Source organism: Anomaloglossus baeobatrachus, chromosome 3 (genome assembly GCF_048569485.1).
Source record: "Anomaloglossus baeobatrachus isolate aAnoBae1 chromosome 3, aAnoBae1.hap1, whole genome shotgun sequence".
In the NCBI taxonomy this organism is placed as follows: domain Eukaryota; kingdom Metazoa; phylum Chordata; class Amphibia; order Anura; family Aromobatidae; genus Anomaloglossus; species Anomaloglossus baeobatrachus.
Window position 1 is genome coordinate 478,128,663 of NC_134355.1, and position 26,924 is coordinate 478,155,586.

The 26,924-nt window shown below is 40.0% G+C and overlaps 1 protein-coding gene across 1 annotated transcript in view; it reads right to left on the minus strand.

The window, feature by feature from the left end:
- NAALADL2 (N-acetylated alpha-linked acidic dipeptidase like 2) overlaps positions 1-26,924 on the minus strand; it is a 937,508-nt gene that overhangs the window by 266,897 nt on the left and 643,687 nt on the right. The window contains exon 11 of the mRNA XM_075341533.1: positions 3,544-3,633. Coding sequence (XP_075197648.1) covers positions 3,544-3,633 — 90 coding nt within the window. The remainder of the gene's footprint in view (positions 1-3,543; positions 3,634-26,924) is intronic.

Sequence of the window (26,924 nt, forward strand, 5' to 3'; positions counted from 1 at the left end):
CTAAAAAGTCCAAAGGCTGGAAGAAGGAAGCTGGCATTGATTGTTCGCGGGGCCTGCATCTCACAACAATGTCATGTGGGCCCTGGGAATGAGGCTTTAAACATTGCAGGAAACACAGTAAAGGGAAATTAGAGGGAGATGTGCAAATAGTGGACAACACCTTAAATGAAATTATACACAGAAGTGCCAAAACTGTGGAAACGAAACATCTCATTAAGGCTGGTTTCCTATTAATGTATTTTGCTGTGCTTATCTTCTAGGACCCTTACATTCCAATGCTCATGTATTAAAAATCTTGAAAATATGAGCTAAACATAACTCATTTTTGCAGAAATGATCAGTCTGCTTAAATTTTCCCAAGAGCTCATTGAACTCTCATTGAGGAAGTAAAAGTAAGAACCCAGATAAAGCTTCCCACAGGAGATGCATATTTACCGCTGCCGCATCGGAGGTTAGTATAAGCGTATTTATTATTATAGGGGCGAACAAGGGGAATGAGAAGGGGTTGTCCAAGTAATGGAAACCCCTTTAAGTATTGTTTAAATTTGGTTAGGTGGTTAACTGTGTAACTAAGTTAGTTCTTATTGTAAATATTGGAAATATAGATAGTTTATAAACAATTAATATGGTTAAAGTATAATAATAATTAGTCTATAAATATATTGTTTATATGTGTCTCCTATCTACTAATATCTTCAATTTTTACATTTTTTTTCCATTCTTTTTTCTAGAACGCACAACCATAGAAATCAACCATAGAAAACAAGTAACCTAGCAGGCCTGTGAGGCCCCAGGTATGCGTTCTAGGGTTAAACAGTTTAAAATCTTCAGACTACACAACATATATTTTAAGAATAGGAATATCCCTAGCAACCCATGGTTGCTTGTAGTAGCAGAAAATTTCTATGGCAAGCTGCTAACTCTGATGACGGTATACCTGGCAGCAGCTTCAAAATGATGTACATTTGTTCATCCATTGTCTTTGTAAAAATGAATTTACTTTGGTAATTCTGTCTTTTCACCCATACTTTAACATTAAACCTGGCTTTTAGATTCCACCTTCATCTTGCGTGAAGGTCAGTATTTGTAGCGTCTTGGACGCAGCATGCTAAAGCTGTGTCCAAAATGCTGGGTTGTATAGTACAATCATAGTGGATGAGATTTCTAGAAATCCTGTGCCCACTATGCTTCTTTTTTCTGCAGCAAACCTGTAGAGCGTCTTTCCAGACCGCAGCATGTAAACTGTTTGCTGCGGAATCACATGTGTCTTCTGTAGGGAGAATACAAGCGGGAGACCACAGTGCACTGAACCCTGATCGTGGGCACAGTCAGCTACGGTCTCCTGCGTTCTCCTGCAGAGGAGACATGTGGCCTTGCTGGTCAGGACCAGCTGCGTTCTGAACACAGCGAGTCCTGCTCGTGGGCACATACCCTTAGAACATGAAAATTTGGAGTCTTACTAAGAATGACTATATTCCTTTGAAAAATTGAAAAAAATCCAGCACTCAAAGCATTCAACTGAAATTGTTTTATATTTTATTCATTGATCTGTGTAATTATTAAAGACGTTTCGGTCATCCGACCTTCATCAGTTTACACTACAATAAAAAGATACATAAAAGATTTTTAAGTATACAGAAATAATGGCATTATACAATCATGGTAACAAAAAAAGGCAGAAATATTCACCACATTGTAATGCATGAATCATGAACTATGATATACAAAAAATGTCAACAAAAAGACAAAAGTGAAGAATCTGTCAGTTGAGCCGCTTCACTAGCAGATATAATGTCCACCTAAAGATATAATTGAAATACAGATAAAATGTAGCATAATAGAACCATTATACAACAAAAGGGGAACCAAACAGGAAACCCAAAAATTTATCCAAAAATGTGTATCTTGCTAATATAGAAGGACAAAGAGCCTAAGCACCAGCACTGAGACACTATTCTACTCTAATAAAACAGACAATACACAGAAATACCAAGCAATGGACACTCACCAGAAAGGGTTCTGTAGAAATGTATGAAAAAGCTGGACCAGAGGAAAAAGCTGCCCGTCCGGGTCTGCAGTCAATGTAATCTGACAGTCCAATGTCCAGATTTAAATAGACCGCTCAATTAGCTCATTAACAAGTTACAGAGCGTCACTTCCGGTCCGGAGACCGGAAGTGACGTCACGGAGCGTCACTTCCGGTCCGAAAACCGGAAGTGACGTCACCGGCTGGCAATGTGTAAATCCTGATGGTTGGCAACTGTAGACATACACAGACAGCCACTCCTCACCGTGGAACGTCACTTCCGGTCCGCAAACCGGAAGTGACGATCCTGGTTGGCAATATGTAAACCAGATGATTGGCAAGCGCTAAAATTGCGCTGATTGGCAATGTCCCCTTATGCAATAACCATGAAATGAGGGTAATTAAGCCCAAAATAGTGTAATGAATAAGAGACGCTATGGGTAACATTATTTGAAGACAAATTACCTAAAAGGTGACGCTCCGTGACGTCACTTCCGGTCTCCGGACCGGAAGTGACGCTCTGTAACTTGTTAATGAGCTAATTGAGCGGTCTATTTAAATCTGGACATTGGACTGTCAGATTACATTGACTGCAGACCCGGACGGGCAGCTTTTTCCTCTGGTCCAGCTTTTTCATACATTTCTACAGAACCCTTTCTGGTGAGTGTCCATTGCTTGGTATTTCTGTGTATTGTCTGTTTTATTAGAGTAGAATAGTGTCTCAGTGCTGGTGCTTAGGCTCTTTGTCCTTCTATATTAGCAAGATACACATTTTTGGATAAATTTTTGGGTTTCCTGTTTGGTTCCCCTTTTGTTGTATAATGGTTCTATTATGCTACATTTTATCTGTATTTCAATTATATCTTTAGGTGGACATTATATCTGCTAGTGAAGCGGCTCAACTGACAGATTCTTCACTTTTGTCTTTTTGTTGACATTTTTTGTATATCATAGTTCATGATTCATGCATTACAATGTGGTGAATATTTCTGCCTTTTTTTTGTTACCATGATTGTATAATGCCATTATTTCTGTATACTTAAAAATCTTTTATGTATCTTTTTATTGTAGTGTAAACTGATGAAGGTCGGATGACCGAAACGTCTTTAATAATTACACAGATCAATGAATAAAATATAAAACAATTTCAGTTGAATGCTTTGAGTGCTGGATTTTTTTCAATTTTTTGATCTGGGGTGGGACCCTATCCAAGCACCAGCGACTATAGAAGGAGTGCCACATTTCTATATTTTATATAGTATATTCCTTTGAAGATAACCAATACATTTTAACAGCGATTTACTGATTAACATCTTTGGTGACCATGTTTATCAGTAAAGTTTGTCCAGGTAAATTTTGGACTCGACCACAAGATTACTAAGCAATGTAGTGTGAACATATAAATGGATGTACAAAAGGGCATATAATAATCCTTTTTTGTTAATATCAGAGTGACAACCACAAGTTAACATAACGATTTTTCATGATTGTAATACATAAGCTGTTCTTTTTCTTACCTTGGCAATATATTCATGAAGATGGAATAAAGTATCAATCTGCTGGTTTTCCTCATTGTTGAATAATACTTCTGAATAGATGTGTGATGTCTGAAATCAAATAAATATTATTAGAATTATTATTGCTGCCACTTTTTATTAACTTAGAATTGCACAACCTCTGTGTAATATTTGTATACCTAATGCTCTAACACATTGTGATCGTCACCTTGAACACTTAGTAAATGCTGTTTAACATACATGGCTATGCTCTTGATAGTAATATAAATTAATTTGAGCCATATGTCTCAATCATTAAAAGGTACATCATAATCATTAAATTCTATAGAATCCATGATCACATGCAATCGATCAAAGGTTTTGTTCTTTCACATAAAATTAGTGTGAAATTGCAATCCATCATATTACAGCAGAGGGAAATGCCAGATGAGTATATGATTGATGCTGACAGACCCAGAGATGGAGAAAATCAGACTGTGATCCTAATGAGGAAGCAGCTTGTGACAGAAAGGAAAAATCTATTTATGTTTATTGCTAATTGCTTTTTCTTAAAGGGGTAGTGACCTTTTCAAGCAATATGAACATTTAACTACTTGGTAAATTAGCCAATAAGTTATACCGTAACTTGTGCGATTTTTTAAATTTATTCATCCAGCATTTCACAAATGTTTTCAGTACTTTTCATTAAATCAATAATTTCCTTTGATATATACCCCATGACAGGGGTTTCTCTTGGCATCTCAATGCCGGACATTGACTCCCAGGAATGGCAAAGGCGTAAACTAAATTGAGAGAAATCTATATTCTCGACAGAAGTCAGATTGGTTGAAGGCTGTCAAAGGTGATAGAAAAAGATACCTATGATTAAAATAATTATTCAACCTGTATGCTTACAGCATAATAAGAGAAGAGGGAGCTTGCAAAGAATTCAAGATTGACATTTTAAAGTATAATTTGTTGCTAACTTAGGCCAAATTCAGACATCCATGTTACACAGTCCATGCACGGATAGTGATGCACAGACCGGCTGCGAATCTCTCTACCTAAGATGAACAGCCTCATTTATGCAAAATATACAGTCAGATTTGAGTCAAGAGCTCCATGGCCGGCCATTGCAAAACGGTCCATAAATGAACTGTGCTTTGCTGACATTAAAATTCACCTTTAGTGTAAGGCCTCATGACTTTGCAATAGTTATATGAGGGAAGCTGTCTGGCAGCAAACAGTTCTGGGAGACCTCATATAACAGTGCATCTCACACTGATCTGTGCACCCTTCTCCTGCGTGCAAGATGCTGTGCTATACGCGCCATCACATCTGTACAGTGCAGGAAACTGATTTAACTATAAATCTCACAGTGATTTCACAGTATCACAATCTTAAAAGCATATCACAAAAATCTATTGTGTGTGATGAAAACCCAAATATAGGGGTCGAAACATTACATTTTACAATTTTTTGGTATTGCCTGTGTAACAAAGTCTGTTTATTCAATTTTGGTGTGTGTTAAATGATGGGTTTGAATCCTTCTTGAGCACCCATAATTCCAAGTGTACCCTAAACCTTATTCCAGTAACCAGTTTTCTTTACTCCACACTACACATGAGAGGATCTTTTGAAATTCAAATTTGCCTACTTCAGCAACTTTTTCCAAGAAATAAATTTTACAGAAAATATATCTGCACCTATTTAAATAACTGAAAGCTTGTAATTGCTCAGAAAATACCAATGTGGGAGAGGAGAAAGAGGGAGAGAAATCAGTTAACCATAAGAGGCCCCAGAGCCTCAATACAAACACTGCACAGACTCAATAAGCATGCCAAGAGAACAGGGTAAGGGGAGTAGTGTGTTTTTTAAAAATGTGAATAGTTATGAGGGTCTGTGAGGGCCTTTATACTGAGTGGAAATCCTACTACTGAATGGGCATTAAATTGAGTAGGAGGCTGTTGGAGCCATTAAGTGAAGGCTCTGGGGGACTGTGAGAGCCACCATACTGAGTTGAGGACTCTCCAGGCTCACATACTGAATGGGGTCTCTCATAGAGAGTGTTGTGCTATTGGGGTCATCATTTTTTTTAAGGGGTGGTGGTGGACCTTTTACTGAGTAAGCTGTGGAGGACATAATACTGTCGGAGGGGTTGTGCGGTTCATTTTACTGTATGATGGTCTGTGGGGGTCATCATACTGAGTGAGGGGCTGTGTGGTTTCCCATACTGAGTGGATGACTGTGTAGACTCCCATACTCAGTGCTGGTCTATGGGGCTCCCATACTGAGTGGGGTACGGTGGGTTTTTCATTTGGAGTGGGGGCCCTCATTCTGTGTGGAGGGCTGTAAGAGTCTTCATTTTGTGTGGGAAGCTTTGGTGGCCCTGAATCTGTGTAGGGGCACTGATTCTATTTTGGGGCCCTCATTCTGAGTAGTTGACTGTGCCGGCCATCATACCCAATAGAGAGCCATAATACTATCTGGGTGCCATAATACTGTGTGTGTTGATTGGTAGATTATGGGGAAATCATTTTATGGGATGCACTTTAGTGGCATCATGTTGTAGGGATGTTATACTGTGTTAGTGGCACTGTGGGGACATCATGCTTTCCTGGAAGCTCTGAAGAGTTATTATACTGCATGTGTATAATTAAACTATAAGAATATCATACTCAGTATGTGGGTAAGTGTGCCAAAAGAGAAATAATAGATGAGTCATCTGTGCTGCTGATAGAGATACAATAGAGTCATCCAGGATGAAAAGTAGACGTGAAGCTTTTTAATTAGTTACACGTTTCAAAGTCTTCAGGCTTCTTTATTAGGATATAACTACATACCTTTGAGTTCGAAATGCATAAATAATAAAACTGCATCAAGTCTACTTTGTATCCTGGATGATTCTTCTATATCTCCATCAGTATTGCAGATGACACTTCTACTGTTTCTCTTCTAGCATATTAATGTTTTTTTAAACCCGTGGAAATGCAGCAGCTGACAAGTCTATGTTTTATCCTTGTTTAATAAATAACTTTACCATGAGAGCAATTCCCTTTACCTTATCCTTAATCATTGGATAAGACCCGAATGCACTCTTTGCTCCTCAGCTTCTTCCTTCATTCTACACCTGTGTGTGGGTGCAGGGATTTTTGGAAGCATCATACTCTATATTGGCCACAAAAAAGGTTGATGAAAACACTAAGGACTTCATTAGGGACATCATTACTGTGTATGTGTAACAATTCATGTCCTTCTTGTTTAACTGAGTTGATTTAAGTTGAGAGATATGACTCAGTTAAACAATATATATATTTAGATACATACAGTATAGATACATATGTATGGAACAAAGTACAATTCTTGCTATGAGGCCCTGTGATTTCTATGTATGCCACTTTGTGTAATGCAACAAAGTCTCTAAATAATATAGTATTAAGTGGAATGTAAAGGTCAGTAGGTACAGAATATTAACTTTTGCAGGTAGACTGATTTTAGAACCACCGTCTCAATCAGTTACATTACTAAAATTTTCAAAAATAACATTCAGACAGACGGTAAACTCCCTAGTCTGTCTCTAACAGCAAATTTTATAGAAATGGACTGTCTTGAATTAGTATCCACATGAACAGTGCACATCATTTTATTAGCAATGTTTGTATGTTCATTTTTCCCTCTCAAAATCTTAGTTTCCTGAAGTTTACAAACCTTAGATTAATTATTCTGACACACAATATTAAATTCTCAACTTTTCGCATTATTTGTAAATTGCATTAACCCCTTTTTCACCAATGACGTGGTATGTACTTCATAGGTCGTTTATTTGCCTTTGATGCAGGCTCATACGCTGAGTCTACATCTTTCACAGCAGATGAAGGCTGAATACTTCAGCTTTCATCTGCCTTTAATAGCCGTAGGTGAAGCAGTGCAACCTCCACAGCTGTTAACTTGTTAAATGCCACTGTCAATCTCTGACAGTGGCATTTAACCCCTTAACGACCCATGACGTACTAGATACGTCATGGATCGTGTGCCGGTAAGCCCCGCCCCCTGCCGCCGGTCGGCGGCGGCGAGACGCGCACATATCAGCTGTTATCAACAGCTGATATGTGTGCCTGCTAGCCGCGGGTGGAATCGCTTCCACCCCCGGCCATTAACCCCTTACATTTCGCTGCCAAAGTCTTGGCAGCGATATGTATATGGGCGCCGCCATGACAGTGACTTACCCCGCCCCCGCCGGAAGTCACGTGACATGATCACGTGACTTTCGACGGTTGCCATGGTAGCACAGGGTCATGTGATGACGCCTGTGGCTAACATGAGTCACTTCCTCTCAATGCCGGAATACAGCCGGCATTGAAAGTGAAGCAGCAAATCTGCAGTTCTCAGCTCTGTAGCTGAGATCTGCAGATAGTGCAGAGCGATCGGATTGCTGATCGCAATAGCCCCCTAGGGGGACTAGTAAAATAAAAAAAAAAAGTAAAAAAAAAAGTTTTAAAAAATTAAAAAAAAATAAAAAAACCTAAAAGTTCAAATCACCCCCCTTTCACCCCATTGAAAATTAAAGGGTTAAAAAAATAAAAAATACACACATATTTGGTATCGCCACGTTCAGAAATGCCCGATCTATCAAAATATAAAATCAATGAATCTGATCAGTAAACGGCATAGCGGCAAAAAAATTCCAAACGCCAAAATTACGTTTTTTGGTCGCCGCAAATTTTGCGCAAAATGCAATAACAGGCGATCAAAACGTAGCATCTGCGCAAAAATGGTACCGTTAAGAACGTCAGGTCGAGACGCAAAAAATAAGCCATCACTGAGCCTCAGATCCTGAAAAATGAGAACGCTACGGGTTTTGGAAAATGGCGCAAAACGTGCGCCACGTTTTTTGGACAAGCTTGTGAATTATTTTTAACCCCTTAGATACAAGTAAACCTATACATGTTTGGTGTCTATAAACTCGCACCGACCTGAGACATCATACCCACACATCAGTTTTACCATATAGTGAACACGGTGAATAAAATATCCCAAAAACTATTGTACAATCCCACTTTTTTTGCAATTTTTCCGCACTTGGAATTTTTTTGCCGTTTTCTAGTACACTATATGGTAAAACTTATGGTTTCATTTAAAAGTACAACTCGTCCCGCAAAAAACAAGCCCTCATATGGCAAGATTGATGGAAAAATAAAAAAGTTACGCCTCTCGGAAGAAGGGGAGCAAAAAACAAAAACGCAAAAACGGAAAGTGCCCGGGGGCTGAAGGGGTTAATGTGCAGTGTAGGGTGGAGTGCTCTTCTGACTTCTCATTGGCATGCGGGATGCTGATGAATTGTTATGACAGCCATGGGTCTGCTGATGACCACTGTCTCTGTAGTCTCAGTACTGCTATGAAAACCAGCCTGTGGTTGGCATTCTTAAGAGACTGTGATTTCTTCAATGTATAGAATTGCTGTGGTATTGCTGTATATAGATCAAGTAATGAGACCATTGCAGGATCAAGTCCACTAAAGGGGTATAGGGGTATATTAAATACAGTAAAAAGTAGAAAAAAGTTTGAAAAAAATAAATAGTATATAATAGTTCAAATCACCCCTTTAACCACTTTAAAGTTAAGAAATGCAAATACACATATTTGGTAATGCTTAATTTATAAAAGTCCAATCTATCAAAATAGAAAATAAATTAATCTCATCGGTAAACAGTGTAGCAAAAAAAAATGAAAATGCCAAAATTGCAGTTTCTTGGCTGCTGCAACAACTGAAAATAAAGTAAAAACAGGAGATCACAACATTATGTATATACTCGAAAATAATTTCCATAAAAACATCAGCTCGAGTTGCAAAAAACAAGCACTCACACAGTCTCAGATCTCAAAAATTGAAAACGTTATGACTCTTGGAAAGTTATGACACAAGGAAGATTTTTTTTTTTTTTCAAAACGTCAGATTTTTTTCCCCCTCAATTAAAGCAAAGACTATATGTTTGTTATCTATGTAAACATTGCAGAATTTCACTGTTTTGCTATTTTTCCATACTTGGATTTTTTTTCTGCTTACCACTACATAATATATAATAAATGGTGCTACTCAAAATTACAACTCATTTTGCAAAATATGAGCCCTCACATGGCTATATCAACTGAAAAATAAAAAAAATATGGTTCTTGAAATAAGGGGAGGAAAAAACAAAAGCTCAAAAATGAAAAAAAAATGTCCTTAACGGGTTCAATAACTTGAAAGGACATCATTATGTGTTGTGCGGATCAAAATAGGCAGCACAGTTGTGTTGGAGGTTGTGTAGATCTTGTTTTTCAGACTTGAACTGGATGTGTAGCTTAAAAAATTAATTAAGTGTTTTGACTTATTGTTTATGCTTCTGCCACTGCTGACTTAATCTAAATTGTAATCACATTAGCCGTTTTAATGTCAAATATAGACTCAATGTAGTAAAAGGAAACACAAGCTCCATTGGAACTTTGAGGCAGAATGTAGGTGACCCATGTGACTTTGTGACCCATTAAGTTGAATATTTTTGAGTTGAAACATACAGCTCCATTAGTAAAGTGCAAATATTTTTCATCTAAAGTCCTCCCTAAGAGTTAAGGGTGCTTTACACGCTGCAACATCGCTAGCGATAGCTAGCAATGATGTGAGCGATAGCACCCGCCCCCGTCATTCGTGCGACACTTGGTGATCACTGCGGTAGCGAACATTATCGCTATGGCAGTATCACACGCACATACCTTTTCAGCGACGTCGCTGTGACCGCTGAACAATCCCTCCTTCAAGGGGGAGGTGCCTTCGGCGTCATAGCGACGTCACTGTGGCGTCACTATGTGGCCGCCCAATAGCAGAGGAGGGGCGGAGATGAGCGGCCGGAACATGTGCCCACCTCTTTCCTTCCTCATTGCCGGTGGACGCAGGTAAGGAGATGTTCGTCGTTCCTGCGGTGTCACACATAGCGATGTGTGATGCCGCAGGAACGACGAACACCCAGCGGCATGCACCACCAACGATATTATGAAAAGGAGCGACGTGTCAATGATCAATGATTTTTGCCATTTTTGCGATCGTTTATCGTTGCTCCTTGGTGTCACACGCTGCGATGTCGCTAACGGCGCCGGATGTGCATCACTAACGATGTGACCCCGACGATATATTGTTAGTGATGTCGCAGCGTGTAAAGCACCCTTTAGACCGGATCAAACATCCTTCCTTCTTATGTGGTTTAAGCATAGACCTTTATGTAGGGCCTGGTTGTGGGTCTCCTGACCCAAACCTGATGGCTTTATACATTTCATGCTTATGAACCTGTTGATTACTGGTTGGCGACATGCAGCTGGTCTGTGCATAATGGACCCTGAAAATGCAGCCTTACAGTTAACCTTAAAAGTACTCAACAACCACTTTATACGCAGCATGGATATGTCAAGAATAAAAAGTATCAGGCAGTCACATGCTGCCATCTATTGGGATCCAAGGCTGTTTGTTTTTAACACCCATGCACCTACCCTGTAATTTTTTTTTTAGACCCAGACAACGACTTAAGGAAACTGACATCTAAAACTTTTTTTTTTAAGAAACTGTCTAATACTTCACCACAACTAATAAACTGTTAAAATACTACTCTGTGCAATTATAATATGAGACTATATCCGAAGTGTACCATACATAGTGAAAGGACTTTGTCAGGCCAGAATGACTGTTCAAACCAAGTACAGGTGCTCAGTGCTACATGGTTGGGCAAAACATTTAAGCACACCTTTCCAAGATATACCTCAACTGACTTATGTGAGAAAAATTTGCAGACCAAAAATGACAAAAATCCCAAAAAAAAACAGTAATCGCATACTCCAGCTGGAGCTAAGAAGTATGAGATACTATAGTATAGCTGACTGCCCCAGCTGTAACGACAAATATCTATATATATAATTGCCTTATTCTGTATGCCTATCTGTCTGTCTTGCTCCAAAATGACGTCATTACAGTGACAACCGTCGCCACACCGCACACGCTAAAGAGCCTGCGACCAACGGCTCAGCTAACTGAACAGCCCGAAATACGGGCTGACAGGATGACGCCCGACACTTTTCACTACACCTTCATGGAGCCCCGACTCCCCAGTGAGTGCTGCACCCCCGGGAGCCCACACCGGCAATAAACCAGCCGATATATACCCACTGCTCGCCTCCGCCCCCCGCACACATTACCCCACTCGGCTCCACCCCTCCCCCTGCACTCTGCCCTCCGCATGTATACACTGAACACATACACACACACACACAAACATACACACACACAAATAGTCACTTGTCCCCAGCCATACAGTCCCCAGCACTGACGTCCTCAGCGCCATGGCCCTGCTCGGCTCCACCCCCCCGCACTCTGCCCCCCACACACATTACCCCACTTGGCTCTGCTCCCCCACCCGCAGTCCGCTCTCCACATGTATACACTGAACACACACACACACACACACACCTGGATAGTCACCTGTCCCCAGCCATGCAGTCCCCGGCACTGACGTCCTCAGCGCCATGGCCCCGCACGGCTCCACCCCCCCCTCACTCTGTCCCCGCACACATTACCCCGCAAGATGGGGGCACATGTCAGGATGGTGCCTGCACCACGATGGGGGCACATACCAGCAATGGGCCACATCACAGCATCAGCATATTTTTACTTTACTTTACACTGTTCATGGCCATCTTTCATTACAAGCCATGGACATCATTAAACATTAGACTCATCTATTAAAACTGTTCCTTCTGTTGTTTGTCATTTTAAAACCAATAAACAATTATTAAGAATACTAAATTAAACCTAACCCATGCAGTCCATTCATTACCTTATTATTCAATCTGCTAAACTACATACACATTCTAGACTACCCGATACATTAGAATTGGGCCACCTTCTAGTACAGTTATAAATGACCTCCCTAAATAAACAAATATGCAATGTGGTAAATAATACACCACATGTAAACATCCACTCTAGGTGCTATTGTGCAACAAGTAAATTATTTAAAAAGGAATACAAAAAATTACTACAAAGACAGTGGAGTGTTCTCACATCTCACCCCTACTGTCAGCAAAAGAACTGGTATTACCTTAAAGGTAGGGGGGCTCTCAATACACCGCACATTACCCCCATACAATACCAGGAATCAGTCATAGTTCACTCTCCTCTTTCGCGAGGTGTTTCTTCAAATCCATGAGTCAGCAGGGGAGATGGAGGTTAGAATAGATGAGGCACCCTGAGCACCATCCCATAAGTCACGCCACACGTAGCTATTTCTCATTAAGGGTGATGATGATTTTTAGACATTTTATCCTTTTTAAATATATCTAATAAAAGTTAAATTTTAACATACCAATGCCTGTACTTAGTTTGAACAGTCATTCTGTCCTGACAGAGAATCTGACATTGGCTCCTTCACAACACAGAGCACTATTCTTGTACTCCTACTATATTCTTGTGTTAAACCAAAATGTTTATGGGATCACTCAGGCATTGAGCCCACAATAAAAATCATGTCCTTAAAACTAAGATTACCTGAGTCTATATATAAAAAAATTGATCCAATTTTTGTCCAGAAAAGTGAGACCATTTTTTTCTTACTTGTCATCCATGTCCCATCTGTGTGCAATCCATTTTTTTTTTAAGTAACAGTTATTAATCATTTACAGGGCCATGTTCTTCATGATATTGTCATGCCTCAATCACACCCATCCTCAAAAAGCCCTCCCCTGACCCTCCCTCTGTGTCAAACTATCGCCCCATATCACTTCTCCCCAATGCCTCAAAACTACTGGAACAACATGTCCATCTTGAACTGTCCTCACACCTCTCTTCCTGTTCTCTCTTTGACCGGTTACAATCTGGCCTCTAACCCCATCATTCCTCTGAAACTGCCCTGACAAAAGTCACTAATGACCTACTCATAGCAAAAGCCAAGCAACACTACTCTGTCCTCCTCCTCCTGGACCTGTCCTCTGCCTTTGACACAGTAGACCACTCCCTTCTACTACAAATTTTCTCATCTCTGGGCATCACAGACTTGGCGCTATCTTCGATCTCCTCATACTTAAAGAACCAAACTTTCAACGTCTCCCACTCTCACACCACTTCCTCATCTCGCCCCCTATCTGTCGGGGTCCCCCAAGGTTCAGTTCTTGGACCTCTGCTGTTCTCCGTTTACACCTTCAGCCTGGGACAGCTCATAGAGTCCCATGGCTTTCAGCATACATCTCTATGCTGATGATACACTGATCTACCTCTCTGGACCTAACATCACCTCTCTACTAACCAGAATTCCACAATGTCTGTCTGCTATTTCATCCTTTTTCTCTGCTCGATTCCTAAAACTGAACATGGACAAAATAGAGTTCATTGTCTTTCCTCCTTCTCACTCAACGCCCCCACCTGACATATCCATCATTGCCAATGGCTGCTCACTTTCCCCAGTGCCACGTGCTCACTGCCTGGGAGTAATCCTAGACTCTAATCTCTCTTTCAAGCCACAGATCCAAGCCCTCTTAACCTCCTACCGCCTCCAACTCAAAAATTTTTCCCAGATCCGTACATTCCTTTCCCAAGAAGCTGCAAAAACCCTAGTACATGCCCTTATTATCTCCCGCCTGGATTATTGCAACCTCCTGCTCTGCGGCCTCTCTTCTAACACTCTTGCACCCCTACAATCTATTCTAAACTATGCTGCCCGGCTAATCCACCTGTCCCCCGCTACTCCCCGACCTCTTCTCTCTGCCAATCCCTTCACTGGCTTCCCATTGCCCAACGACTCCAGTTCAAAACACTAATCATGACATACAAAGCCACCCACAACCTGTCTCCTCCCCACATCTGTGACCTAGTCTCCCAGTACTTACCTGCACGTAACCTTCAATCCTCACAAGATCTCCTTCTCTACTCCCCTCTCATCTCCTCTTACCACTATCGCATCCAAAATTTCTCCTGTGCCTCCCCCATACTCTGGAATGCTCTGCCTCAACACATCAGACTCTCGCCTACCTTGACAAGCTTCAAAAGGAACCTGAAGACCCACCTCTTCCGACAAGCCTACAACCTGCCATAAGCCTTAGTCTGATGTCTGTTTGCACAATTTTCAGCTTGGAAATTTGATTCACTAAGCAGTTATTTTTTCTATTTTAATGTGACTTTTTATGCTCTGGGGTTGATGTGGCGTGCCTGCGGCTTCAGGCGCCACAGGATACTGCACCTCACTCGAGGTGCAGTATTAATATCGGATATGGAGGAGGTCATCACTGGTAACAACCACAACCACACTCAACAAACACATAGCACGGGGGGTTTCTGCCACTGGGACCGGGCTAGGGTAGGTGCTGGGTTGACCATCACGAGGTATGGGACCTCATGCCCACTAGTTGAGGAACCCGGGAGGTGGGGCACCCACAGGGGAAGTTAGGAGCCATCAGACACACAATAGGCAGTTAGCACCGGACAGCGTCTGAGTGAGGACGTACTTAGGAACAAGCCAGCACAGACACGAACAGTTCGGGGCCCGTGGTCTGAAGCTGGAGGCTCGACCTGGGTTCTCAGGAAGGAAGGGGGATCCCAGGGTTCGTGGGGAGTGCAGAAGGCACCCGTGACCCGTTCCACTGCCCAGGAGCTAGGGTGGAGGGAAACCGTCGAAAGGGCATGCACAGAAGAAAAAAAACGGCCTTGACCTCCGAAGTATCCAGGATCGGCTGAAACCCATCACAGTGTAGCCCAGTGCTCCAACGGCAGTGTGGGACCAGTGTGTAAAAGACCTTGAACTGCACTGCCTGTGTCGTCCCGTTACTGCTGGCACCCTCCCCATCGCACCGCAGTGCTATCTGTGCCTGAGAGACTACCACTCCCATCCTCCCTGAAGCCTAGCTCTACCTGTGGAGAGCTGCAACACCCAAGCTGTGTCACCATCTGCTTTAGCAGAGACAGCACCTGCAGTGGTAGCTAATATTGGCCGCACACCACAGGTGGCGTCACAAACAACTACCCCCATCATCCCCCATCCCCCTCTTTATTGATACCGCCGGGGTCACGGAACCAGGCAAGGCCACCGCAGCGACCCAGCAGAAGCACCACGGCCCAGTAATGAGTAACCCTCCGACCCCATGGGGGCATCAATGAGACTTGACAGCAAAATAAATGTAATATCTAATAAATCCTTATGCTCACCTAAAAACTCTCCCTACACTACTGGACTTGCAACTAAGACTGTATGGGAGACGGTGAGGAGCAGAGGGGTTCAAGAGGGGAGTGGTGAAGTAGGTATGATGATTTGATTTAATTATTTTACCTTATGATAATTAGTAAGGGTTTCCAATAAAAGGTGACCAGAGACCGGCATTTAGCTGGATCTATACGGAAGTAAATTGCAAAAAAATCTGTATTTTGGCAAATGAAAAATTTTTGTAACGTTCAAGTAGAATTCAATTAAAGTCGAATTTATTCGCTCTTCCCTGGTCAGTATTAAAACTTAAAAAAAACCCTTTTAATAGAAATGACAGCTGTAATATGTGCACACAGGCTAGTGTTATCGAAATGCATGTACTCTAAATGTACACAGCTGCAATTGCTAAGCCGCAGTAAATATCAAGCAGTAATGTAACCATTCTTTACAGTTATGTTTATCTTGTAGAAACACATACTGAATCTTAATCTAACTGGAAATACACAGCAATAAAAAAATTAATTGGTATGTAGTAGGGTGATAACATTTTCAGTATGTTCCCTCAGAATGAACGATTTCCCTAGAGAGCACTTGGAAAGCCATGCTATACAATTTATTTTCAATTCATGTAAAACTATTGTTATGAGTTATTCATTAAAATTGAGGTTAATTTCTCCTCTCTTAATTATGCTGTTTTTCAGTTATACATAACTCTTAAACTAAAACATAATGTTTAGATAGGTCACATTTCAAATATATCCCATTTCTGGAAACCTTCAGCCCATTGGTTTGTAATTCAGTTTAAAGACAGCATTAAAAAGTCAAAACACATCATTATATTCCTGCATGCCTGAAACAATATAATAAAGGAGATTCTAATACTGCAGTGCAGAATAAGCAGGCTCGATTTTGTACGGTAAACTGACAGCCAATAAATGTGAGTTAGTGATCCATAACGATATTTTTTCACATTCCTTATATCAGGCTTCACCAGAATTCCATAAGCAAATGTAATTTCCCAGCATTTTAAATCGATATAATTACATATACATGTCTAATTTTATCCCAGAATGCATCACTGGAGGGTATATATCTTCATTTGCATTATAGAATTAAAAGAAATACAAATTTAATATTTTCTTCCTTTTATCTATTTAAATCAGAATTGTCTCTGTATTTCTTTCCAGTAATTACTGTACGTATTATACTAATGACAGTAATTGCATTATATGCATTGGGACTGAAATTAGTAATGTTTTATTTAAGTTTTATGAACTGAATAAACCTAAATTATTTCTAATATTCATTCAAAAATGCCATATTCGTAAAAATATTTTATTATATGTTTTATGAAAAGCTGCTCGGTGCTAATTACACAAATATTCAGAATATTCCTCACTTGTATGCATTGTTTTCTATGTGACATATAAACAAAGTCAAGTACTTCTTTTAAAAATAGAAATAATATATAACTTTTATTTGCTGACAGGTATTTGCTATCCTTGCCTCTTTTTCTCGAATTTGGAGATCCAATCATTTTTAGCAGGAATAATAAGGTAACTATTTCAAGCTGTGCACATTAATTGTAATTTTTTTTGTCATTCTATTTATAATTGCAATGATGGATAATGAAATATAGAGCATCATTTATTTCTAGTAATTTTAATATAAATTTGTAAGTAATAAATCATATATATGTAGAATGAAAATGTCTTCCTATGGGAAAAGGTGGGAATGTTCCTTATGTTAGGTATGTATAAGGCTATGTTCACACAGGGCATCTTTTGTTATGTGCGTTTTGAGTGCATCTTGAGAGTGCATCTCATTTTCTGAAAACGCACCCACGGCAAAAACGCATCAAAAACACATGCGTTTTGCCCAATGCATTTTGTAAGTGAACACTATTGACTGAAAATCTCAAAAACGTGGTAAAAACGCAAAAAGAATTGACATGCTGCATCTTGGTGCATCTTGTAAAACACAGCCAAAATGCAGCCAACAAAAGATGCCCAGTGTGGACAGCAAAATGGAAATCTCATAGACTTTGCTGGGAGAAGGAAATACATGCATTTTGGTGCATCTTTGTGACCTCAAAAATGCACCAAAAATGAAGCAAAAGATGCCCTGTGTTAACTTAGCCTAAGTAGGTAGGTGTAGGGGGATCTACCACAGCAACAAATCCTGATAGATTGCTTCTTCAGCAGTCTATAAACATGAAATATCTTTTAGTCCTGACTGAATTTGAGGATCTGGAAGTTTCCACAAACACAATGAAAAATATTTTTATACAGCCTAATGTGTATGGCCAGTTTTAATGCTAAAAGACCAAAAAAATTAGACACCTTGGTTAGAACTGTTTAGTTTAATGCAATGCAGGGTATAATTAAAGCAATTTGAGATTATTGGGGTGGAGGAAAAAATACCTTCATTCCTTGGAGTTTAGATGCTAAATTCAATAGTGTATCAGTCAAAAGCTGTCTTTATGAGGAAATACCGTATTTTTTGCTTTATAAGATGCACCTGATTATAAGACGCACCCCCAAATTTGGTGAAGAAAAAGAGATTTTTTTTTTAATGTTAAATGTGGTCCATCTTATAATGCCAGTGTCCGTCTAACAAATCATATAGGGTATATGTCCCTCATAGCCCCCCATTCTAACATTAGCCCCCCTTAATCTGGATATGGCCCCCTTTTATTGCATATAGCCCCCTTGTGCTGGCCCCCTAAGGATTGCACACGTTCCCTGTGCTGCCTATGGCCCCCTATGGATTGCACATGTCCCTCTGTGCTGCCTTTATCCCCCTATGGATTGCACACGTTCCCCTGTGCTGCCTATGGCCCCATATGGATTGCACACATTCCCCTGTGCTGCCTATGGCCCCCTATGGATTGCACACGTTCCCCTGTGTTAGATATCGCCCCCATGCTGCTGCCCATAGTATAATAAAACACTCTTTCCTTACCTCCTCCAGCGCTGATTTCCCTCCTGTCTCCCTCTGTGCTTCTGTTCCTCCACTTCCTGGTTCTTGGTGCCGGTCATGTGATCGGCACAGCAGAGTGACTTCATCTCTGCGTGCCTGATCACAGTGGAAGCAGGGACACCGGGGAGAAACGCTGGAGGAGGTAAGTAAGGCTTTTATATTTTAGGATGAGTAGCAGCATTGGGGCCATATCTAACACAGGGGGGCATGTGCCATCACAGTGGAACGCAGGCTCCTATAATATGCACCGCTGCCCCAGCCCGTCACTGCGGTGCAGTTTCAGCACCACGGTGATGGACAGCGGCTGTGCATATTATATGAGCAGGAGCAGGAGATCTAACGCTGCCGCCCGCAGCATTCTCCTGCCCCCAGCAGCGCTCCAGAGCGGACCCTGCAGTGTATATATATATATATATATATATATATATATATACACCCCTCCCCCCGTATATTTGGCTTTTAAGACGCATCCCCTACTTTCCCCAAAAATTTGGGGGAACAAAAGTGCATCTTATAAAGCGAAAAATACGGTAAGTTAATTCTGTAGAAGATCATTAACACTACAAGGTAAATTCATATGAAACAGCAAGCACAGCATGGGATGAAAAAGTAAGGCTAGGGCCCCACTTTGCGTTTTTAACGTGCGTTTCTGCAGCATTTTGAGCTGCAGAATTTTATGGCCAAATGGCTTGCGTTTTGTTTTTCCGTGTTATCCTATGGAAATTGTGAAATTTCTGACCACACTTTGAGTTTCAAAATGCTGCGTTTAATTTGCATATTTTGTGGCAAAAACCATGCGTTCAAAGAAGCAACATGTCAATTGTTTTTGCCATTTTGGGTGCGTTTTGCTAACATTGAAGTCTATGAGAAATGGCAAAAACCAAGATTCCAGCAAATTCCTGCGTTTTACCTGCTTTTCCAGTTCAGAAAACATGTGTTTTGGACTTCAAAAATGCATGCTTTTTGGACATCAAAGTAATGATTTCATATGTCCCTTTACACACACACATAGTCCGACAATTAAAAATAAGAATTTTAATAAATTATTGCTATTTTTCCATTAAATATCATATTACCGCTATAATTTCATTAAATTAATCTATTTTCATTATTTTTCACAAAAATATAGATTTTTTCTTTTCTCCAATTTTTTCATTGAGTTTGACTATTTAAACTTTATTTAGCAGTGTCTTGATGTTCAAAACAAATCTATCAAAATACAGGTGGAAAACCAGGTAAAAAGCGCTCAAAACGCATCTAAAATGCGGTAAATACGCATGCGCTTTCAGCGCTAAATTTCTGAAAAAGGCAACTTTGGTCAAATCAATTAAGCCCAAAACGTGCGTTTAGAACTGCAAGTAGATGAACACAAAGTGGGGCCCTAGCCTAAATTTTCAGATAAAAAAAATGCAAAATATACATAGTCTCCAGCCAAAGCTCTAGGACAAAATGTGGAAAACATACAAGGCATGAGAAACTACATGAGGGACTCTGAAACATTTAATAAGATACACACGACTATGATTGACAGCACCTGACTAGAGATGAATGGATCTTTTGAAATTTGAGTTTGTCAACATCAACAAATTTTTCTTTAAAATTTCGATTTGCGGCAAATAATTAGCATGTGGTTTCTTGGAAAATATACATGGGAAGAGGAAATAAAGAGAGTTAACCCCATTGATTATGAAGTGAGAGGTTGACCCCACTGCCCAAAAGAGCTTACACTCAACAGAAGTTATATTTACCCAGAAATTTTAAAAACAGAAAATATATATTAATGTTAATAAATGTGGAATAATCCACATATATCCGGGCTATCTAAATGATGCTGCTGTTCTCTATGAGGCACAGCAATAAATCGTGCCGTAGTCTCCAAGCAAAAGGCTCCTAGACAGTGCTAGACAAGATGCCTGAGATGCAGCTCATCCTGTTTCCAAATGAATGCAGAGCTGCAGATAGAGACACGAGCTCAATAGGGGACTACGGCACAATTTATCGCTGTGCCTCAGAGAACAGCAGCATCATTTAGATGGCCCGGATATATGTTGATTATTCCACATTTATTAGCATCCCCTGATGAACCCCAAAAAACGTGTCGGGATTCTGCATGTCTCCAGCCAGATAAGTGCACCCCTTTGACTGGGATGTTTATTCGATTGGCCTGTTAATTGTCATTGCATATCATGTCAGCCATGTGATGTTTATTGACATGGGACCTGTTATTATACATTTCTCATAAATTTACCAGGTGCCATTGGATCTGGATACTTAACATATTTCCGGTGCAGATTAATTGCTGCATGAATGCATTACTAGGCTTGTTGTTATTTAAGTACTCTAACGAGCTTTGACTTTTTAAGTTTTATTTCTCTTTTTTGACTTACACTTTTGCACTTTAGCACTTTGTTGCACTTCTTTCAGGTTGTGGTTATTTAACCTTGGCATATTGCCAGGTAACAGGGATAGACTAGGGTAAGCCGACAGAAAATTAGGGTGTATTAACCTCCGCGGTCAGGTAGGGATGATAATAGGGATGGTCAGCCCTATCCCTACTAAATCTGATACTTGACATCAATATACAGCTATTATGGGCTAAGTCTAAGACAACACCCGGCCGTCCCACACTATTCTAGATTAATCTATCCCGTGTGCTCACCCTGACATGACAATTTTTGTTTTGTGTTTTTTGTGTGTGTTGACCGTGTTGACCGTTGTACCTATATTGCTTTATATATTTTTTTTGCCATCAAGCAATTTTAATTAATACTTAATAAATTATTTGTTTTAGAGGTTTTTTTCGGTTTTATTAATGAGCGAGGGGACTAGTCCCCTGGGCATAGTTCCCCTGGCTAGTCGGCTCCATTAGCATGTTAGTACACCCCTGTGGGCGTGCTAACATGCTAGTGAATGTGCAGCGTCAGATGATGATCTCACACACCTCTTCACCACCATCACGTCCGACGCTGGATTTCGGCTCAGTGCGCACGACCAAACCTCTGGGGTCATGTGTACTGAGCCGAAATCCAGCGTCGGATGTGATGGCAGCGGAGAGGTGAGTGGGATCATCCTCTGACGTTGCGTTTTCATTAGCGTGTTAGCACGCCCACAGGGGTGTACTAAATGCTAATGGAGCCGACTAGCCAGGGGAACTAACGCCCAGGGGACTAGTCCACGCACCGATTAGCATACGGTAAAAGATCTTTAGAAATACTTTTTCTAAAGTTCTCTTTGTCTATGCTAGTGTATAAAGGGACAGTTAGGCAGGGATTAGCAATATGCATCCAGAACTGCTCGTGGTTCTGGGTGCATATTGAACCTGACAGGTTCCCTTTAAAGATAAAATTGTAAAGGGGATGAGCAAAAATAAATTATTTCCTAATTTAACTGTAAAAACAAGCAGTTTTTTTATGAATTATACATTTCACTTCTAATTCACTGTGAATACTTGAAATGATTATGCATCATTAGACCTAATAGAGAAAAGCTTTTTACAGGCAGTAGGCTTCTTAGAAATGATAATGTTAAAGATGGAAGCTAATGTTGATTCTAAGAAATATAAAGTTAAAAATAAAACAGCTTGACAATATTTTTAGATCCTTTTTAGCTTTAAAAAGTTACGGAGGTCAAGTTTCTCAATATAGACTGTTTTATCACTCAAATCCACTATTTTATTAACTTTGTTTAAGTCATCACATTGCAATAAACTTTATTTGATATTTTTGGCATAGCTAAGGTTGGCTGGCAGGGCATTTCACTTGTTGCTGGGTTATTTGAGAGCCACAACAAACCACTCTGCTTTGGGTAAGGTACTTTACTACAATGCCAAGGCAGCAAAATACATTTTTCCCAAATTGAAGAAAATGCTAGGTATCTTTTTGCCTAATATAAAAAGCATAAAAGAGAAAAATTGAACTTTTACATAAATGAAAAATAAAATCAACATTCTTCTCTATTTTCATCTTAGAAAACGCCTCCAAAGTCTGCACATGTGTAATAAATAAAACATAGCAACAAAATGTATCTGCAGCTTTTATTTCACAATCACACTGACTTTTTGACAGAACTCACAAACATAAAATTTAAATAGACTGAGTTGAGAACTATTGCTTTTATGTCACATTTACAAAAGAAACCTCCCATTATTTTCCTTCAGATTTTTCTGCTTCATGTTAACAAAGTGATTTTTTTCAGAAATACAACAATGAAACCCAAGAGTGTAACAGAGAACATAAAAAGGCAGACAAATTCCCTATAGGATGAAAGAAAAACCGGCAATACAGTTATGACTTAAGATTCCTATTGCATTTTATTTATTTTTTAAAACAAAACGCCTTTTAAGCTCAACAATGAAACTTAAAAGTAACCTTCAAAAAGTTATGCAGATTTCTCGAGAAATAAAAATCATTCTGCATGTGCTTTAAGGATGGTACAATGTCAAACTGTCAAAACTTAAACTACCTCATATATATCACTTATCATACACCTTTCTTTAAAAAATAAACTTCATCTTCTTTAAGGATTCATGGACCATGTAATTTTGCAACGCTATTCAACACAAGCCATAATATGGCAGATAGAATTTACTGTTACTATCTATTGGTAAATTCCTTCAGCATATACTGTACACTAAACAACATTTATAGTCTAGATGGTAAAATGTAATGTTCTATAAGTGAGACTTAGTTAAATATTTCCCATAAAAGCAATAATACTGGTAAATTTATGTCAGTACAAAATAATAGAGATGAGCGTGTTTTGAAATTTAAATTCATCAGCTTCACCAAAGTTTCCTCAAAAGTTACAAAGCCTGCAAAGACTGGTATAACACTCTAAGGTCTTCTAGTCTACTTTTGAGATCTTTAATGCAAGCATAAAATTAGAATAGATGGGTAGTAAAATGACTTCTTTATTTGCAGTATATCCAGAATAAAAAAGTAAATAAATAGTATTAATAACATATTGTGCTCTAGTATGTCATAGATCACTCTGACTGTGCAGGTGAAGATACTCCCTATAAATTGAATATTTATATTATTTTTTTTACAGACTTCAGGGGGCTTTACACGCTACAATATCGTTAGTGAAATATTGTCGGGGTCACGGTGTTTGTGACGCACATCCGGCGTCATTAACGATACCGTAGCGTGTAACAGTTATGTGCGACCTAAAAATCATTTGCCGCGGAGAGGTTGTCCTAAAACAAAAAATCGTTGGCCTCTTATTAGCAATGTTGTTCTTTGTTCCTGCGGCAGCACACATCGCTATGTGTGACACCACAGGAGCGAGGAACATCTCCTTACCTGCCTCCTCCGGCAATGCGGAAGGAATTGGTGGGTGGGATGTTTACGTCCCGCTCATCTCCGCCTCTCCGCTTCTATTGGACGGCTGTCGTACAGGTAAGTCCGTGTGACGGGGGTAAGCGAGGTTGTGCGTGACGGGCAGCAATTTGCCCGTGTCGCACAACCGACATGGGCGGGTACAATCGCTTTTGATCTCGCTAGCGAGATCGCAGTCTGTAAAGCCCGCTTTAGTCTACTCCCTCCATATTCCATTTTTTTCAGTACTGCAGTAGAACACCATAATCACCATAATCGTGAGAGGTGTCGCGTAGCACTGTAATTGCAGAACGCATTGCAACATTGAATGTAATGATCCCCTACACTGTTGTGTATTGATCTGCGGTATAGTCGCATATGTTACCAAATATGTTTGATTTTCTACCGCTGCTTGCAAGCTGCATGCAGCACTCTGATTTTTAGAAGCAAAACAGTAACAATGCAGTGACATGATAAGAATCTGCATGACTAATCATATTCTAAATAGTTGCAAGCCAAATCTATGCACACACGTGGTCAAAATTGTTGGTACCCCTCGTTTAATGAAAGAAAAACTAACAATGGTCACAGAAATAACTTGAATCTGACAAAAGTAGTAATAAGTAAAAAATCTATGAAAATGACCAAATGAAAGTCAGACATTGCTTTTTAACCATGCTTCCACAGAAGTTTTAAAAAAATAAAAGTCATGAAACAAGCCTGGACAGGAATGATGGTACATGAATCTCAGCGAAAAATGTGGCATTAATCCAATGTTATTTTTTAGAAAAATATTTTTTATTTTTATTCCAAACACATTTAAAATAACATTAAAAATATCAAGCAAGAAGTTCACAGTAAGGGAAATCCCATACAAGGCAAGACCCAAAATGTAATAGTTTACATGCAAATTTTATAAACCTAGCTTGATGGCATAGGAAGGATTATATATATATATATATATATATATATATACACATGCAGTGCAATTGGTACTCAAATAGTTAATTCCCCTTAATAATAATGGGCACTGCAGTGTTAATCAATGCCAACCTATGTTACTCCCTCTAGCATAAATATGCAGGTTTACCCAGTGAGCTACACATTTGCATGAAGCTACCAACCAGTTGTTGTTGTCTGCCTGTGTGACCCCTGATCGTCCCGACGCGCGTTTCACCTCTTCATCAGGGAACGTATACATCCCTGATGAAGAGGTGAAATGCGTGTCGGGACGATCAGGGGTCGCACAGTTGAGGTAAATTAACTATTTGAGTACCAATTGCACTGCATGTGTATATATATAAAATCCTTCCTATACCATCTAGGTAGGTTTACAAAAACTGCATGTAAACTATTACATTATGGGTCTTGCCTTGTATGTGATTTTCCTTACTGTGAACTTCTTGCTTGATATTTTTAATGTTATTTTAAATGTGTTTGGAATAAAAATAAAAAATATTTTTCTAAAAAATAACATTGGATTAATGCCACATTTTTCGTATAGATGGGTGGTTATCCATTATATAAATTGCATACGTCTTGTTTAGTGATGCATAGATTTATAAGAAATGATGGTATGCCTGAAAATAATGTGACAAAAGGGACATGTTAAATCAAGGTGTGTCCACTACTTAGCATCACAGGTGTCTACAATCTTGCAATCAGTCAGTGGGCCTGTATATAGGGCTACGGATACTCACTGTGCTGTGCTTGGTGACATGGTGTGTACCCCACTCAACAGGACCAGAGGATCCAAAGGAAACAGTTGTCTCAGGAGATTAGAAAGAAAATGATAAAGAAGCATGTTAAAGGTACTGTAAAGGTTATAAGACCATCTCCAAGCAACTTGATATTCCTGTGACTACAGTTGCACATATTATTCAGAAATTTAAGATCCATGGGACTGTAGCCAACCTTCCTTGACGTGGCTACAAGAGGAAAATTGATGACAAATCAAAGAGGCGGCTAATACGAATGTTAATAAAAGAGCCCAGAAAAACTTCTAAAGAGATTAAAGGTGAACTTCAAGCTCAAGGGACATCAGTGGCAGATTGCACCATCCATCATTGTTTTAGACAAAGTGGACTTCATGGGAAACGACAAAGGAGGACACCATTGTTGAAAAAAAATCATAAAAAAAGCCAGACTGTCAGTGTTCCGGGATTTCCAGTTTGCTTCTGAAGGATCTTGCCCTTTGTTAACATGGAGTTTTCTGTTCTGTTGCCCAACTTCCTGTTCATCTGTTTAAAAGCCCGCCCCTACGCTTAGTCTAGTTGCTTGAGTATACTGCTTCCTGTCTACTCCTGCACCACTGCTCTCATTTCCTGGTTGTTATTTTGGATCCTGGTGAATCACCTGACACCGGCCCTGGACTCCACCTGGTCTCATCGAGCTGTGCCCTCGCTGGTCCCGGACTCTGTCTGCTGTCTCTGGTTGGTGTTTGTGCCCGGTCCCTTCCAGTACATATCCACCCTAGGACCTGCATTCCACATCCTGTACGGACATTTTTGGACTATAACCTGTTGCCCTTTCGTGTCCCGGCTGCTGCGCATTTAGGCCTTCTGGGGTGATCGCCAGACAACCCTGTATAGGGGTTCACTCCTGGTGGCCTCCCTGGGGGAGTCCAGTGCGTGGTCCCGGGAATTCCCCTTTGCTCCGAACCTGGCAGGTATATATTGTATTTATGTTCTTTTCTGTGTACATATTGTTGGTGGTATATTATAAAACTTCTTTGCACCAAGAACCCGTCTCTGGTTGTCATTGCCCTAACGCAATTGAAATCCTCAGTTCATACAATAGTATTACACAGACTAGAATTTGCCAAGCTACATGTTGACAAGCCACAAAGCTTCTGGGAGAATGTCCTATGGCCAAATGAAACAAAAATGGAATTTTT